Here is a 19,412-nt window from a genome sequence, read left to right on the forward strand (position 1 = left end):
AAGAGAGAGAGAGAAAGGAAGAGAGAGAGAGAGAGGAACGTAAATTAATTTTATTTTTTTTTTTTTTACTTCTATTTGCAATTCCTTTCAGTAAATAATAAGGAAAATGTGAAAATGAAAAATAACGAATTAGTAGAATTAGTAAATGATGAAATAATTGAATTTTTTCGACTTTTTATTTAATTTATTGTATTATGAAAGAGATAATAATGATAAAATTTTACTGGATATTTTTTGAATTTGAATTATTTATTGATAATATGTTAACAAATAGTGAAACTGTTTTACTGATATGATATTATCATATCAAAAAATGTATCGCTTATTTAAGCGAGGACGTTGAGAACGACTTTAAAAAGTTACGCAAGTAAGAATATTATGATAATAGTTACAAAAGAATTACGTGTATGAGAATGTTATGATAATACTTATAAAAGAGTTAATGTAAGATAATACTTACAAGAAAGTACGTAAGTAAGGTAATACTTACAAGAGTTACGTAAGTGAGAATGTTATGATAATACTTACAAAAGAGTTACTTAAGTGAGATAATGCAAGAGTTACGTGAGATAATGCAAGAATTACGTAAGTAAGGTAATACCTACAAGAGTTACGTAAGTGAGAATGTTATGATATTACTTTAAAAAAGTACGAAATGTTGATTCTGTCTAAAAAAGTAATTTTTATTTTTTTTCATTTCTCATTTCTATGCAAATACACGTAACAAATTGAATTACGTTTAAATCTATTACGTCCGCACACGTCTGCATTCATGACTTTTATGCAAAAATGATAAAAATTGCATATCACTTTGATTACACTTAAAGATAATATAATATAATGTAATCGATGATTGATTATTGATTAGAGAGAAAGCTTATTTAGGAATCAATATTTGCATAAATTAATATTTAATAGAAATAATTTATAATTAATATTTAATAGCAATAATTAATCTTAATTATTTGCTGTTTCAGTTACCGCCAACATTCTTTTACGTTTTGAGGGATGGTTGTAATGGTCATTTGGCAAATGTACAGCCTGCTTATGAAAGCTATGCGGCTACTGGTTTGTTTATTTGCTTTCTATCTTTCTTTTTTTTTTTCAGATTAAAATCCTAAAATTTTTTCGATCTTTACCTAAACATTTATTAGTAACACGATAAGACTTTTCGGCACTATGATAGAAAATTTTTCGGCATCATACTATAGATTAGTTTAGTTTATGGAAATTATAAAATTGTATGATAACAAAATTGGTTAAATTAATTTGGGAGAAATTTAAATTAAATATTCATTTGTCAAAATTTCTTAAAGATTTTAATTTGCTCTTAAAAAAAGAATTATTTTAATATAAAGAAACAGAAATTTATATTATGCTAATTTGATCTTGCATATTTATCGTTGCAAAATTGCATCATTTCATACATTTTATCGATATTTTTGCTTATTTTATATAATAAAACTTTTCAACAGAAAAAAAAATAATCAAAATAGTATAAATTTGCATAATAATAAAATAAACAATGCCAATTGAAAAGTTTGTTTTCTTTTTTTTTTTGCATGTTTCTCATTTTCAATTCATTAATCTTACATTAATTTCGTTAATTCTTTAATTTCATTAATTTATTTTTATATGAAACATTTTCGTTTGATACGGCTGCGGCATGTTTTGCGACAATTACTGGTGGACCAATTTGGGCTATCATCTATTACACTGCTAATTTACTTTATACCTGTATTGGTCCTATGGTTTGTTTAAATTATTACTACTTTAAAATATCCTTTCATACAGCAATATAATGTCACAATAGCGGTGATTCGGTGAAATATAAAACAAACGATACCTGTATTTATCAATGTTTAATAACGTTAATGGTTTTGGTTAAAGTTTAAAGTTTATTTTTAAATAAATAGAATTTATTATTTTTAAACCTTATGGTTTGTAAAAACTAAAATGGTCTTTGACTCAAGAAAAGGTTAGAAAATAATTACTGTCATGCAGTTAGTATTTTTTATGGAATTTCTTTAACTTTTTCAAAAAGAATTGAAAGATGAAATGTGAAAATGAGCTATAATATTAGTAAGTTATATGGTATAAAAGGAAAAATTTTCACGTTTACGAATTTAAATTACGAAATATTTTGTTAAAATATGTAAAAATTTTTTCTGAAAAAATAAGCAAATTTTCAAATTTTAGCAATTTTCAAGATTACAACTCTTTTAATTAAATATAAATAAAAAGAAAAAGCTAGGAGAAACGAGAAAATGTAAGTGTAGAAAGTTTAAGGCATTATTGTTCAAATTAAATTAAATTACTTTCAAAAATCTTACCTCTCTCAAAAAACAATGATTACTGATTACTTCATTTATCATTTAATTTGAAATTCAAAGTTGTAATTAGAACAATTAATACAGGGAATTTGTTTTAATAAATTCATGCAAATAATATTATCCATTGCATAATTTGAAATGTTACCATCGGATGAAGAAAAATCATTGAGTAGCCTGAAATAATTTAAATAATCCTCGTGATGAAAAGATTAAATAATATCATGGTTAACATCATTATACATGAATAATGTTAATATATCAATATATCAATAGAATATTGATATCATAATATCATATCATAATATATCGTAATCACAATCATCATAATCATCATTATGAATCAATCATAATCATAATATCAATACGTCAATATATTATACCAATATCGATATCAATATAAGTAATATCAATGTCATGATATTAATTAAAGGAGTCACACTTTATCTAATATTTTATAACAGCAAAAAAATTGGATACTACTACATTATCGTAGTATAGAGGTTATATTGTATTACCGTAATGCAATGTAGTGTTATGGTTTAATACCGTAGTAGAGTTTTATTACGTAATATTATTATCTAATTATATTTATTGTTAATTATTTACTTTTAGATCGTATTGCTGATATTCATTTACAATTCATTCGTAGAGCAATTTGCATTTGTGGAACGATTTCGAACACTTCTATTAGCTTTGTTATGTGCTGTATTTTCCACAACGGGTCTTCTGCTTTGTATGCCTGTTAGTATTATTATCATTTCAAATAAATTCTTCCTTTCTTTTATTGATTTAAAATTTGTTAATCGAATTCAGTATTTAAATTCCAAACTTTTTTTTCTTTAGAAATAATCCAATTATAATAAGACCAGCATATCATTTATTTATTTTCCATGCCTAATTTATTCACTTTTCATTAAATTAACTTGCAATTACGATATTGATATTTCAATAATTGTAATTTTTTTTTCGTCCTCATTGCTTAATTTCATATAAATTTCCAAAATAATTACCGTAAATTTAACCGTTATGTTTATAAGATACGAACTGGATGTTTACGTGTATAAGACGTGACTAACTGAATGTTTTACGTTTAGATGACGTGACGAATAATTGATAATATTTGTTAACATTGTAAATTTATGCAATATTTTTAGATGGGTACGTCATTTTCCACATTACTACAATACGTTTCACAATCATCGATCACTCAATTATTCCTATTTATTACTGTTTTCTTCATTTATGGTAAGTTGTTTTTTTCTTTGATTTCAAACTTTAAATTATCCTTTTAAATTTTATTACTTTAGATCTACTGAATAAAGTAAATTGAAAACTTATCAGTGGGAGCATTTAATTATTCTGATGATATATTTTCGGAATTGTTGAAGAAATCAAAAAATTGATATTATTATTTTTTCTTAATTAGAATATAATTTAGGATCTAATTAGGATAATATAATATAAAATGAAATAATACCAAACTGATATGATATGTGTAATTAAATGAAATGAGGATTATTTATAATTTCAAATCGAAAATTGTTTTGAAAGAAATAAATAGATTTACAAATAAAAAAAAAAGAAAAGAAAAGAAGTGTCACAAGCATATACAATTTAAATTATTTCATAAATTTTTCTCTTCCTATTTTATCATCATTAATTGAATGAATTAAATTGATATCAATAATCAAAATTATAAAATTCATGAAAAAATTTAATTTAAAATTATCTTTTTAGGATGGTATAATTTGGATACCGATATACGGATAATGATAAATACCAATAGTAATCGTTCATTACTACTATTTTTACTTGGTGCAACAAGTCCATTATATACATTATTACAATTTACATCTGTACCAGCATTTCTTATGGTTCATTATTTTTTCTGTTGTTTTGTTTTTCCTAATTTAAAAAATTTTTTCTTAATTTTATTTTTCCAAAATAATCATTAGGTTTTTTTTTAAATACTAAGGATTCAAGTTCTTTTTTTTTCAAAATGAAATAAGATAAGATTATTTTAATTTAACTTTCAAATAATTATTAGGTTTTTTCAAGTATTAAACGATTGAGTGATATATTTTAAAATTTTAAATTAAATTTCAAATTTTAGGCAAAATTAGTGAGTGTATTTGATTTGCTAATGGATGGAATGGATATTGAAAAGCATATTGATTATGGTACTGCATTTATATCATCATCAAAAATGTTGAATCGATTTTTTGGATATTTGATATTGCTTGGACCAACAGCAATTATTATCATTTTTGCATTTGTTGCATTTTACATTAATGTTATTCTATATCGAATGGTTAATGATTTGATTAATTTCGAAAAATTAATTAATATTTTTAAATGAAAAACTTTTGGATATTTGTGTTATGTATTAATTGTAATGCTTTTATTCAAATTATTACATTTAAATTTTATCTCATATCATCTTTAAATGTAATGAGTACAGTAATGAGTACCGTCTTTAAATGTGGTGCGTATGATAAGATACCTCTTTAAATGTGATGAGAACCATAGGACACGGTCAAATTGTCTTTATTTTTATGATATTAATCGATTTAACCATAATGATTCGTCATTGATCAACTACAATTTGAAATTGTAAAATACTGACTCATTTTCATATAATTTTTAAATTCCAATTTAATTTTACAATAACATTTAAATGTAAAAGTATAAAAAAACTATAGCTGACGATATATTTACTTCTAAAGCAATATTTTCAAAAATTGTTTAATTTTAAAATGATATTTAAATATATAATATTAATTAAATTATTTTAGCCATGGGGTGCAATTATGGATGCAACAACAGATTGGATTTCACATACTTCAATTAGGCAGGTAAAGGTTTCTTTTTTTTTCATTTTTAAAAATATACCATTTTTTAATTTTGTATAAAATTTAAATTTGAATTATTTCTTTTCAACAAAATGAATTTTTACAATATATTAGAATGGGGAAACTGTGGAGGAAAAAAAAATAGATGAAAGAAATATTTTACAAACAAATTGATCTATCTATAATCATTATCGATTACTGTGGTCATGTAATAATGAATGAAATCTGTTCAAAGAAAAAAAACAGCCAAGTTATTATAGCAGAAAATAGCCTAGTTTGAAATGTTTTTGGTAAAAAATAAAAATCACAGTATGCAAAAGTATTTCCACCTTTTCTTTTTTTTTTTTTTTTTTTTCAGACGACAAGTCCAAAATCACCACCGATCTCACATCACATATTCACCTCGTTTTTAAATATTTCATATCGAAGTGTATTATATGTCATATTTATTACAGAAATATTCATTGGAATCATTTTATTATTCCTTTTTATTGGGTAAATTTTATTTCTTGGATTAATTTATATTTGATAAATAATTTGTAATTTATGCTTTTCAGTATTTAATTAAATTGTTCCAAATAATTACGAAAAAAGAAGGACAAATAAATCAATAGCATTAAGCTATGATATGATTACGAATATTATATTTTTTTAATAACAAAAAAAGCTTGATATTTCTAATCAATATCAAAAAAAAAAGATTCTGATTCAAAAAATTGAATTGAAATTCTTTGCTAAATCTTCGATATCATATTTAAATTTCTCGTTTAAATACATGTTAGGGAAATGGGAAAAGAATTCCAATTTAGTTTTTTGTTAAATTTTTAATTTCTTATTTAAATTTTTAATTTGCAGTAATGTATTTTATGTTCGTTTTGCTAATAATAGCACCAATATGGCAGCAGCAGGTAATTTCCGCACCATATTATTCCTTGGTCTCTTAACATTTCATATTTTATCACTGATTGAATTACGTTGGGCACTGAAAAGATGGGATCATTCATCCAGGTTAACTCAAATTTTAATTTTTCTTCTTTTTTAAAGTAAATAAAATGAAATACTATTAAATAGATCATAATTTCATTTCAGTTTTATAATATTATAAAGTTACTGTAAGACATTATAAAATTACTGTAAAATTTGTAGGAAATCTTTTCGAATTACTCATTAAAGGGGGGGGGGGGAAAAAAAGACTTAACTGTGATATCATTCATACTGGTAATGTTTTTAATTATCAACAAATACATGTTCATGTTTTTGAAAATAATCTTATCGATTGTTTCAAAGATTTTTAGCACTATCGATTGATCCGAACATTTCTATTAATTAATTCATAGATTTTTTACATACCAAGAAATATTTGTAGAAATGATCAACTATTATATATTCACTTACATATTGGAAAAATATATATATATATATATATACAATAACTAATTATTTTCAACAATGATTTATTATTTTAAAAAAAAAAAAACTTTCAAAGCAATCAATAATGCTATTCTTAAACATTACACATTATTGAATAATGAATGAAAAGTGATTGTTTGTTTGTTTGGTTTTTTTTCTGAAATTGAAAAAGTTTAAATTTTAGATTAATTTTATATATAGCGGTTGCAACAATGGAAATGGCTATCCTCAATGGTTATATGTGGATTACAGCAGTGAATCATTCATGGGGTTTAAATTATCAACCATTTTTGGTAATTTTTGTCAATACCATTATTCGTGGTATTATGATTGCTATTGTAATAGCAATTCGTTGGAATATGGCGGAAATGTCACATCCAACACGTACACGTGATGCTACCGAAATTTATGATGCAACCGCTGATTTAGACAATGATGGCGATCATGAAGATGATATACCAACCATTTATGAGATGCGACGTGATGTTTTCACGTGAAATATATACATTTGTCAAATTGTTTATTTCCGCTTTTTTATGTATTGGTCGATTTGCTAAAATAAATCATAATAATATGTCATTTGTCATCTGTAAAATTATTTAAATTTACAATATATTCAAACATTGTCCAATCGTTGTATAATGATAATAAAGATTACTATAATACAGTTGTAGCCAAGTGACATACAATTAGGCTTAATACAATTGTAGCCGAGTGATATACAATTGGGTCTAGTACAATTATATCTAAGTGATACACAATCGAGCCTAATATATTTGTAGCCAAGTGATGCATAATGCAAAATCATCAGCCTGTCGATTGATTGATTGATTTAATGAATTAATGATTTGATATAAATTTGTTCAAGAATTAAACATTCCTCCCAGAAATCAGACAAATATATTTTAGATATTTAATGGTTATTCCAAAAATATAATCCTTAAAAAGAAAACGTGCTGAAGTGTTGTTATCACAAATAAGCAAGCTATTAATTACTGGAATTATCCATTTTATAATTGATATGATCATATGGCTAACGTAACCATTTATTTCATACAGGTGTATATTTCATTATCGTATATTTCGTAATCGTATACTTCATCTAACCATATATTTCGTAACTTCATATTTCATATAACCGTATATTTTGTAATCGTATATTCCACACAACCGTATATTTTGTAATCGTATGCTTCATCTAGCCATATATTTCATAACTGTACATTTCATATAACCTTATATTTTATAGCCATATATTTCATATATTAGAAAATTATTACTCGAAAATTTAAAAATTTCATAAATTATTAAATTTTTAAAAATCTTCTTTGCACTTTTACTAATTTCTTTAGTTCATTTGTCGTTTTTTTTCGTTGACTTTTTCCAATACGCTTTTCACCTAATATTCTTGTTTTAAAATGAACTTAATCAAATTCGAATAAACCCGGCTTTCGAAAAATACGCCTACGTGATAGGTCATGCGTGTTAAACGTGGAAGCATCACGCATAATCATTTCGGCATGCATTTCACGTTTTAAAAAAATTTGAAATGTCTTGCTCCTGAAACGATTGTTTGCACTACCGTATTAATAATCGATGTGTTGTCATCTCGGCCGATATTATTATTATTGGTTGGCTGTGTTTTCGGTGTCGTGTTGTTTGGAGTGTTCTTCCATCTTTCTGATTTGTTGATGGTTTTTTCTGGGGTTGCTGTCTCGGTATATATCGGGAAAGTTGGGTAGAAGTACTCGTCTATAAGCATTCTCTCATGTAAGCAGTGCTTTTTGGTGACTTTTCCTGGATGCTTATTTCAATTACATGTTACATTTCGGGTATTCAGAAGACTTATTTAGTTAGAACTATTGCTGTATAAATTGTCTAGTTAGCTGACAGCAATGTTTCTGGGATGTATTGAGCTATATGCAGAGTTGAATGCTCTTAAAGGTTGGTATCAACCTTTTACTGTGGGGATCGCGGGATTTGGTGAAGTTTTTAATATTGTCTTCCTAGTTATATATGATTAAAATAACTTGTTGTAGCGTTGTTATATGTAATTGAAATGACTAGATGTAGCACCAAATTTCGTTTCGACTGCACTTGAAATTCAATTTTTATTTTTATTCGTTTTAGAAGACTTTTCGAATCTTATCTATCCATTTCGTTCCATATATTTCTTTGTTATTTTTCCTGTATTCATTCTCCTGGCATGTTCTCTTCTCTTTTCTTTCTTAATCAACAATTAGAAATTTTTTCAGAATTTGAGCCTTTTTTGAATGATTCGAGAAACAGCTGTTATATTTGCTTAGGAAAATTTATATTATTAAGATGAGGTGTATGAATAAGAAGTAAGAGGAAGAGGAGGAGGAGAGAAAAAGGAGCTGTTCGTGTGTTTTTTTGAGGATCGATTTTGCTAGAGCATATAAAAGTGCTTTTTCTCACTTTCAGGATGTTTAATTATTTCGGTTTCAGGGTCGCTTACTTCCCATTTCAGAATTTCTACTTTCATTTGCAAGATGGTATACAAGCTTTAATAATTAAAAGTTTTGATTTAAATTTGTTGAGTTTTTACAATAACTTCTGGGATTCACGATTGTGCTGCGGAAATTAAGTAGTATGGTGGAAATTCCAGGAAATTTCATATTTTAGGCCTAGCTGACTCTGATATACTAGCAGCTTGATCAATGGACAAATAAAAGGAAATATTTCCATCCTTAACGTCATAAAATCCCTAATCTATAGAACAGCAGTTTTTTAGTTTATCTGTTACAGAATTAATTAAAGCCTAAGATTGAAAATTTCTATGAACTGTCAGCAAAATCATTTAATTATGCAATATACACGGTCAACATTCATAATGTCAAGTCTCGAGACTATGGTATTCCTATTCATAAGGATTATGAAATCAAAAATGTTTTGCATTGTTTTTTGAGGAAAAGACGAGGCGGCGAAGGAAATGTTTGCTTGAAATCATCGTGTTAGCATGACGACCAGTTTCCTTCCCTCGGCATTTGCAAGCACTGGTACCCAAGCAGGAGTTGTAAACCAATGATTTTTTTTTCTTAAAAACTTATGAATATTTTTCTGCATCACAAGTTTCACTTTTTTCGAAACTAGTTTTTTCCAATAGTATTTATTTTAACTGTTGGTTGAGGATTCAAATCTGTAGCACTTCTTCTTGACGAATTTTCGACATAAAATATGGAAATTTGCTTCCTTATGATCGACTATGAAAATAACCATGATCTGGTATAAACAGTTGAAATATTAATAGATCGTTGATGAACAAATCTTCAAGTTTGGTGTGAATTTCAAGACCAAAAATTCGAATTTTAGTTCCGATTTTAATCAGTGTTAATCCTTAAAGTTTCATAAATGGATCGAGTTCTTATTCTTTGGTCATTCTTTCATCATTATTTGATTGATTACTCAACTTGGTTTGCTTATTAGTTTCTGTATTGTTCAGATATCCTTCCTCACCTTGTCTTTATAGTTTCAGTCAGCTATAATTTTTCCTCAGAGTTCTCAATTATCCAGATCTTGTTTACAGTGGTATTTGATGTTACCATATCTATTAATTACTAGTGATACTAGTGCAAATTTTACCTTGCACCATGATTCACTAGTGTCTAAACAGCTGTTCACCACATATATACAGCTGAGAAAAGAGAGAGAGCGAAAAAAAGGATGCTGGTGGTGATGATGGTATCTCTTCTAGTGAACAATCTTGGTTGCATATTTCGCGATACCTGCTCCGTCTTAAAATTGTTATTGGTATTATATATTTCATATTTGCTCCATTTTTAAGGAATTTGTTCTCATCCATTCATCAATTTCACAACTATGTTTGATGGCGATCCGTTTGGCTTTGGGTAAGTTTTCAATTATTTCCTTCAATTTGGAGTTAACTAGTCGATATTAATTTGGTTGCTTATTTATTCGGCCATTTATCATTGGATATAAGCCTATTTGTTTATGCAGTTACTCGTGGTTTTTTCCTTCATTTGAAATTTGTTGTTTGTTGATTTATTATATGTGGCCAGTGTTTGAATTTGGATTTGTTAGACTAGCTGCTAGTTGCTTATAATGTGCTTGCTGTAGTAATTGTGGTAACCTTTTTTCACTATTTTTTTACGGAGTTTTAAATTTAAAAGAAAAATTTATTGGAAGGACTATTCCTCTTGCGTATGTGAAAAGTTGTGACTTCTAACCTTGCGTTAGGAGCAGGAATTCTTAAATTAATCAAGTTGATTTATTGTTCAGGTATTTTGCTACTGGCGATTTTGGTTGTACAGGGGACAAATACAGATACGCTTCATGTTTTTTCGCTATGCTAAGATTTCATGTCATTTTTATCGACACTCAGCAAAACTTGTTTGTTGAAACCTAATGATAGTTCAAAATCTATGAATCTGAGAAACGAATGAGACCGCATAGGTTAATAAGTCAATTCTAAAAGTAATTCCTAACGGAGGTTCTAGTTACAAATGTTTTGGGTAGCAATATTCTATTATCTGTATTTTGAGTGGAATGAAAATTGGTTGCCAAGTGAGAGACATAATTTTGATTTTCGCTGCTTGGGGTCCGGTGAATGCAAAAAACTAGAACTGGGAAAAAATGGACGTAAGTATAGCGATGTTGCTAAGAAAAGAGGTCTAAATAAGGCGAAAAGAAACCTGTTTTTTTCTTTTCATCTTAAGTATAGGAATTTCCCAATGTTTTTACAATATTGGTTCGGTTTGAGACTAAGTCATAGTAGCTAAAAGTGATTGAGATTATAAATGAACTGAGATTACATATAACTAAAATACACTAAGATTACTATTATCTCAGTCGGATGGTTGAAGAGCTTTTATAGCTGTGGGAAGTAGCGAAATTAACCAGTTGTCAGTTTGATAAGCTGAAGTTTGAAGTAGTTTATTAGATGGATGATTTTGATTGGATAAGCAATTGTGGTATATGAGTGTAAAACATGAGATATTGACAGAAAGTGATAACCAAAGTCCTTCTGTCTTTCTCGGTTGGTTTTCAGGACGATTTCCTAAGTATACATCTGACGTGGAAGCAGAGCAGTTAACTTATGCAGATGTGCATGAAATATATTCGATGTGTTAGTACCGTAAGATTAAAAACTCAAATGAGCAAGAAGGTACTGAAAGTCGTCGTGGCATGGTGTGTATTTTTGTAGCCGATGATTTATAAACTGTCAGATCAATTAATGGGCTTAGATTAATGGACTGAGTAATGACGAAAATAACATTTTCCCATTCCACTATCAATTACTGAAATTGTTGGTCTTCTGGCTACTGTTATACTGCATCGCAAATAAGTGGATGGGATTTCGGAGCAGTGAAGGATGAAGGAATTTGAAAAAGAAGGAGAGAATCGAATATGTTAATTTCATATGAGAAACGGAAATCTAATTAATGGGACATCCGGTGTAATTGTACCGTCTAACGGTAGCGTGATTTTATGTCATATACATCGTACGTGCGATGATTAGTTTTCGAAAAATTGAATTTATGGCGTCCATTTGACTTACCAGCCGACATAGACTCCTTGGCGTGACACTTGATGACTTCAGGAATATGTTTCATTGCACTTCGATTATTCATTTTTTACTACCCATATTTGCCATGTACTGTTCAGGTTGGAATTTAGTGAAGACATCTTTGAAAATCATATCATGAATTTGGTCGGAAAATAGTTTCAGAGAATATCAATAAAGCTTTCTTTAAGAATGTCTGATGTGTTATAATAAACTTATAATTTTTAATTAGGAGAAGGAGGTGGGGAGAGATGGGAGAAGAATAATGTTAACTTTCGAGGAATATAATAAAACTTGTTTATGGAAGCAGTAGTATTCTTCACCAATGCATCGTTTAATACCTTATGCTTACTTGTTGACAGATTAAAACAAGTATTTACGGACACCTTTGAATATATTATTGCGGACACATATAAATGTACTTGCAACTACTAAATTGGTTGTTAGTGTGTGCGTAAGCGTTTTCTTAAACATAATACTCAAAGATATGGTGTACTTTAGTCAGCGTCAAGTTTGTACAACACGATTATATAGCAGGTTTGGCTCTTTACGAATTTGTCCAGATCATCATTTTATTGGTTTTCTGAATTCATTTTTCGGATTCCAAAAAAATGAGAATTTGAAATTTTACATTCAAATTTCAGTGCTATTAAATCTGCAAATTTAAATACAGAAGATCTGTTTAAGGAAGATCTTTTATGCAGCGCTTGAGGGATTCTTTCAGTTAGTTTAGGTAATTTGTTTTTTACTTGGATAATAGAGGGATGTAGATTATTGGTGACATAATATAACCACTTTAGTTAGATAATTTTGAAAATTTAACAGTGCGACGATAGATCTTTGCTTTTTGTTTCCTTTAAATTTTTGATTGTAAACAACAAATGAAATTTAACAATGCATTGGTGTAAATAACGATGTATGTTGTATTGGTAGTCCTTCATTTTTTGTTTCGAATTCTCCTTACCAACTACCAATGAATTCTGAAAACAACATGAATATTAAATGGTGAAAATTAGACGGTTTCCACCTTAAAAATAGTTTTCTTTTTTTTTCGTACTGTGCTGAATAAGAAAAAGGAGCACATAAGTTGTTGATTGAAGGGAGTTTGCGATATTGTATTTTTCTGTTGGGACTTAAGTAATAATGTTTGTCTGTAATTGTTTATATAAAAATCAGAAAGCTTTAATAACTTGTTAATCAAACTGCTATTGCCAGAATGAATAAGTGGAGTAGGAAATGGAAAGTTACGGTGCATAATTTATTTGTTGCTTACGATGTAAGTGGGTACCATTGGAATTACGTTGACCAGTGTTTAACCTGGATAGAATTAGGTTAAAATCTTGTTATCATTCTTTTTCTTTTTGTTTTCTATTTTCAATCACTTTTATCATTGTTCCCCAGTAGATTCATATAGATTCAGTGTTTTTTTAGTTTTCCACTGGGATTTCCAATGTTTTTCAGCCCTTTTTGGCCTCGTCATTGTCGAATGTTCTCGAACAGTCTCCAAGTTATCGCAGACTCGTTCTCTTTCTTTTTTTCTCTACTTTCGTAGTATCTTGCTCTGCTCGTATGCTTTCTCTCGTTTCGGTTATTGATTTTACTTCATCTTTTCGTAGTCCCTTCTTTCTCCTCTTTTTTCCCTTTGTCTCTTCCTTAACTCTGTTCGTTTAGATTGTGTCATGTTTTCAGCCGTAATGTTTTCTTGAACGATTATTCCATTTTTATCCCCAATTTAAACTTTGTTTTTAGAAAAGGGACACTTTTTTTTTCTTCAGCTACGTGCCTTTCCAACAATATTCGGAATAATAGGATGGATAGGTTTGGAAGATATAAATACAAATGATTCGGTGACTGTTCACGGAGGTCCAGTGGGATAGCAGAGATGATTTCCAGACATTTGAGCTGGTCTAGAAGTTCTAAAAATTCTCAGTGGAATAAAAGCCTATAAAGTTCATACCCGTACGTAGAAAGGAGGGAAGAGGAGTAGTAAGGTATGGTAGATGGAAAAAGGAGAAAGGAAGCAAGAAATTGGAAAAATGCAGGTTGGCTTTTTAGAGAATTAGAAGAAAACATGCTTGAATGGATAAGACAGAACGAAAAATTCATAATGTGGAAGTGTGGTAAAGATGGTAGTGAAATTGCTAAGATAGTTTGACAGGAATGAAAGCTATGCTATAATGATTGCGGAAGTGATAATAATGATATCTTACTTTCGACCCCTCAGGTAATATTTGAGCACGAGGAAGGGTTCGGAATTTTGGTCTGATAATATGTAGTTGACTGGGTCATCGCAGCAAGAATTATAGTACTTCTTTGATAATTGAGATAGATAACTAAACTCTAATGGTAGGCTACTCGAAAGAGACATCAAGAATATAAGCTTTGTGATGCATACCATACTGTGACTTGGCCAGCCTGCACCAGAAACCGAGTTCTTGCTGTTCTTTCTTTCGTTTTCTTGTTTACATAAATAACATTTGGACTATTTTTTCTTTTTTTTCCTAATTCAGATATTCTTTGTTGATTTGGTTGGTTAGAAGAGGGGAGATGAAATAACTTACTGAAGAATTACTGGATTTTGGGGCTGATTAGGCTATCTCGAAATAACTAACCATGTATAATGTTTGCTGGTGAGATATATGTGCAGATATTAACGAATATTAACGGAAGTCATGGAGCAAATAAATTACTCTTATTCACGAACTAGCGAATCTTTAGTTTTTTAACCGTTCAATGAAAGAAGAGAATTTAAATTTGGAAAATTAAGGAGTATTCTGACTCGTCGATCAATTTGTAAGTATTTTTGTAGTGAACACCTCATTTACTGGCTATCTGGAAGATAGGATTTTATGTTTTGACGAAAAGGTGAAATTATTTGGTAAACTGACGTTACAATCAAGTGGTTAACTAGCTCGTTCCACATCTTTTTCTATAAAGAATAATTATATTGGGATGAAATAAAGGAGCTATATTAGAAATGAAACTTGAAATAAAGTTTTCACTTTAGTGAAGTTTACCGATAGGATTTGAATAAGATGATCGATTTTGTTGTGGCAAATGTTTAAATGACCACAAATGTGTTTTTTGAAGTTGGGATTAAAATTTCAAATAAGATGAAGTGATATTTGTGTCAAATGTAATTTAAATTGTAGGAGAAAGAAAATCTCTTTTTCCCATCCATATATATAGCTAAGGATTTCTGTCGATATTTTATTTATTCTTGTTGATTAGCGATGAGCAGACGTAGAAGTATGTCACAGGAGGGACGGTTGGTTAGTTTGAATATTATGGTGGTGAGATAGCTGGATTGTCCTTTTATTTAACTTCATTCTATACCTTTTAATTTACAGTCATGCTTCCAAAGTGCATTTTTTTTATTTTTTGATTAATATTTAAACTTTTTTACAGTGAATTTTAAATGAAGTTATGAAAATTCTTTATCTCTTAAATTTCTCATTTTTTTAAAAAACTGTGATGTGAAATTCAGAAAATCTAGACTTTTGGCTTCTACACTAATCCAGTTTCATATGCATAATTTTTCTACTTTGGCACATGTTTTTAGTGTTTTTTTGGTAGCTTTTATGCTATGAAAAGCACTAAGCTAAATTTGGAAATGATTTTTATACTTCAAAATATATGCATCCACCTGAAATGGAGTTTAATGAATTCTTCTAGATCTCTGATGTATAGAAAAGAACAATTATTAAATGGGTCCTTTTCGTAATTTCATGTGATTTTCTATAGTTATCTTGTTTGAACAGCTGTTCTGATTTTTTCGCGACTTGATCTGCTCTTCAAGCTCTTTCCAATGCATCCACCTACATCTCTTTTGGGAATATCTTTCCTGCAACGAAAACATATAATGATTTGATAATGGGTTTGCTCCTTTGGAGTAATTTGAAAAAGAATGAGCAGAGACAGTTTTCTTTGCTGTTCCAAATTTGTTTTCATACTCGTAGTCTTCTAAAAAAAATCAGAATTATCCAGTCCGATCACTTAATTTTTAATGATGGTTTGTTGTGATTTATACGTTATCAGTGCTGAATGGTTAAGACATACTTCAGAAGTGTGAGGTTGTAGGGTTAGTGGACATTGAAGCACTTAGCTTTATGTGATACATAAACAGCTGAGGGAAAATTAATTATAAAATCATAAATTGATTTTGTTGCATGGATTTTGCTAGTAAGAATATTTATTTCTAGGAATATACATCATCAAATAAGGCAACAGATGCGAGATATGGAACGGATGGCACATGGGATGTTAAATCCGTTTGGTTCACTATTCAACATGCACAATACATTTGACAGTATTTTTTTTTCTTTGAAGATGTTTAAGGTCACTATACATAATCTTTTTCGTAAAATAATGTATAGAGCATCTAGTTTTTTATCTTTTCAAAGTTGCATAGCTAATAATGAATGTATTTCCACTTTTTGCATTTCCTCTCCTTTAGGCGATTATTTTTGCCTTATCTGTTGTTGAGGTCATATTTGGTTTTCGTTTGAAAGTTGGTTCGGAGAGAAATGCTGACAGTTGATTTCGAATAAAGCTTGTTAGAATTGGTCTAACTTATCTGTGTGAAGTATAATTTGTGTTGAGGTATAATGGGAGAACCATCGGGGACACGGCCATCACATGAAATGGCGCTGATGGATCCGTTTGGCTTTAACCTGGGTGGCATCATGAGACAAATGGTTTATGTTTTAAAATTGCAGTTTTAATTTAAATTTAGAGATTTCTGTTCTGGAATTGCGGATATAATGAGTGCACAAATTTTGTATTTCTAATTCTATAACCCTACCAAATTAAATAAAGATGCATATCTTGTTGCACTTTTAGTTTTCCAATAAGGCTGAAATTATTTTGAATAAAATTTTAGGAGAATATGCAGGCACAGGCGATGAATGACCCAAATTCGCATGTGTTTTCCCATTCAACAATGATTAGCTTCGATGGACGTAATGGTGGACAACCTCGTGTAGTCGAAAAATCAATTCGTAAAACTGGTGATGTGAAAGAAACACGGTATTGCTTTCGTTTTAGTTAATTTATAAAATGGTTGGATGTTTAAGTTTTTCCTGGCACCCAAATGATGGTGTTACTTGCAAAGAGAACCACTGAAAAATGCGGTATTCGCAAAAGCAACTTGATTCATTAGGATCAGAGAAAAAGTGATTTACTTTTTAGACATGCGATTCGAACAGGCGAGGATGGCATAGGTGATAAGCTCACTATCGGGCATACGATCGGTGATCGGACGCACGTGATAGAAAAAAAGCGTGATCGTGATGGTCGAATCAGAGAACGGCAAAGCTTTGTTAATCTTGCACAAGGTGTTTTATCTAGTTATCATTCATTAACACTTACCGAATGATCCGGTTATTTTCATTGCCATGAACTTTTTTGGTGTCACTTCCGCATATAGTATGAAAATTCTCATTTCACATATTCATTAATTGCTCACGACAAGTTAGGAAATAGTGTCTTATCTATGCGAACCAGTTGTATGATAGTTGCTGGAATTACTGGGTAAAATTTGAAAAAACGAACGATATTCAAATATTTTAGATGAAGCGGAAGCGTTTGATCGCGAATTTACATCTCGTGCGCGGCGTAATCTAATGGGTGGTAGAACTGATGGCCAGAGAACTCGGGCGATTGAAGGTGGCAATAGATATGGTGGTACGACTTCAAACAGCCGAAGTCATGTTAGTAATTCCTTGAATTGTTTCCGTTAGAATTAAGATTTGTCGAGTTCTTCATGTACTATATTCTGTCTTATCTTAAATTTTTAATCAAAAAATTAACTTCAACGAAGAGATTGAAGTAGGAAGAAGGGAAGAGTTCTACCTTTGAATGCTGCATATAATTGGCTGGGAAAATTAAGTAAAATAATGTTGGAGTTTCTCAGGTACCGCGCATCGGTGGTAGTGGTGCTAATGCACCGATTATTACTCTTCCGGATGAAGAGGATGACAGCGATGTGACGATTGAAGAGGATTACGGCAGAGGGAAAAGGTAACTTCTTTACTCATGTAAAATGGTCAAGAAATGTTTGGTTTTTGAGCTGTGGTACCCCATCCAGAATGCGTTAATTGTAGTGGTAATATAAAGTACACTATATACCACTTTTTTTTGTATGTGTGTTTTCAGATCCAGTTCTCGTTTTGCGTCCACTTCGGGCGGTCCGGTAATCCGCGAAATGACAGACGATGATGAAGATGGTGTTAATAACCATAAACGACGAAAGGGTTTTTTTGGACGCCTGTTCAAGGAAAGTGATGAATGAAGCTGTAGTGTTTATGCTGTAGAAGGAACGCACACAACAAAGAACTTTCTGTATTTTGAAAATCATTTGAAATCTAAAATATCTGTGGGTTATGTTATGCGTAAATTTCGCATTATTACAATCTGTGTATTCGAATACTACAAATTGATGTTTTGATACTGCATGACAGTTTTATCTAGGAATTTTATCGTATTTTAACAAATTTTATCCTGGAATTTGATAATGAGATACTGACAATAAATTTGATGAACGTTTTTACGAGAAACCTCCAGCAAAGCTCTTTTTACCTGTATCCTAACCGTATGTTCTAGATAATGGAAAACCCCAGGTTTAATTGACCTCGAGGGATTTTCCCTTGCTTGTTGTTCATCTAGATCAGTTCGATGTTTGTCGGTTGCTTTTGTTTGTGTCATTCTTGCAGCATCTTCTACATCGGATCCCCTTCACAAGTTTAATGAAATTGTTTTCAATCAAGCTATCTTGGAATTGTTCTTTCGAAATTTTCCCATCTGTCATGATATAAAAATTTTTTTTTCTTCAAAGGAATTCGGAAATACCTGTGTTTTAGTATCTGAAATGAGTTAAAACTTTTCCATAATTTCATCACTGGCTCTCCTGGTTTTACGTACCATCCCTTCAAATTTTGCTGTTTATCCAATATTTCTCGGCTATGTTTTGGCGCATTGATTGGCCAGCTATTCATTCCAAGCAAGAATTGGCTCTTCATAACCGTCTGTCCTCCTCAACTCTGTTCACTCGTACCATCCCTTGTTCGTTTGCTCTTCAACTTGTGTCATGCCAGCACATATGGATCCTCCTCTCATTCATTTCTAACCATCCTGGTTTTTTCCAAATGAAGCATACACCAATCACTCCTCCGCCATATGGATCTTTTCAGTTTTTTTTTCAGTTATATTTTTCAGAAAATTCTCCTGGGTAATTTCCTTTCTTAAATCTATTTTGAGTCGAACCTAATACAT

General features: G+C 29.8%; 2 protein-coding genes across 3 annotated transcripts; both read left to right on the plus strand.

Moving 5' to 3' along the window:
- Positions 1-3,487: 3,487 nt before the first annotated feature.
- Positions 3,488-7,248, plus strand: LOAG_17918 (hypothetical protein; the record flags this gene model as incomplete). The annotated part of the gene is made up of 7 exons (XM_020450585.1): positions 3,488-3,578; positions 4,071-4,207; positions 4,447-4,644; positions 5,129-5,188; positions 5,544-5,680; positions 6,041-6,193; positions 6,780-7,248. The coding sequence occupies 7 exons, from the start codon at positions 3,488-3,490 to the stop codon at positions 7,090-7,092; spliced, it is 1,089 nt and encodes a 362-aa protein (XP_020305715.1). The 3' UTR covers positions 7,093-7,248.
- A 3,141-nt stretch (positions 7,249-10,389) lies between these two features.
- Positions 10,390-19,056, plus strand: LOAG_17919. 2 transcript variants are annotated; one of them, XM_020450587.1, is made up of 8 exons: positions 10,390-10,464; positions 16,343-16,449; positions 16,743-16,837; positions 17,023-17,168; positions 17,331-17,476; positions 17,712-17,851; positions 18,055-18,161; positions 18,297-19,056. In XM_020450587.1, the coding sequence occupies exons 1-8, from the start codon at positions 10,436-10,438 to the stop codon at positions 18,430-18,432; spliced, it is 906 nt and encodes a 301-aa protein (XP_020305716.1). In that variant the 5' UTR covers positions 10,390-10,435; the 3' UTR covers positions 18,433-19,056. The 2 variants fall into 2 exon arrangements, with proteins under 2 accessions (XP_020305716.1, XP_020305717.1); XM_020450586.1 differs by lacking the exon at positions 10,390-10,464 and adding an exon at positions 12,593-12,677.
- Positions 19,057-19,412: the final 356 nt, after the last annotated feature.

This window comes from Loa loa, assembly GCF_000183805.2.
Source record: "Loa loa unplaced genomic scaffold supercont3.151, whole genome shotgun sequence".
NCBI classification, from domain to species: Eukaryota; Metazoa; Nematoda; class Chromadorea; order Rhabditida; family Onchocercidae; genus Loa; species Loa loa.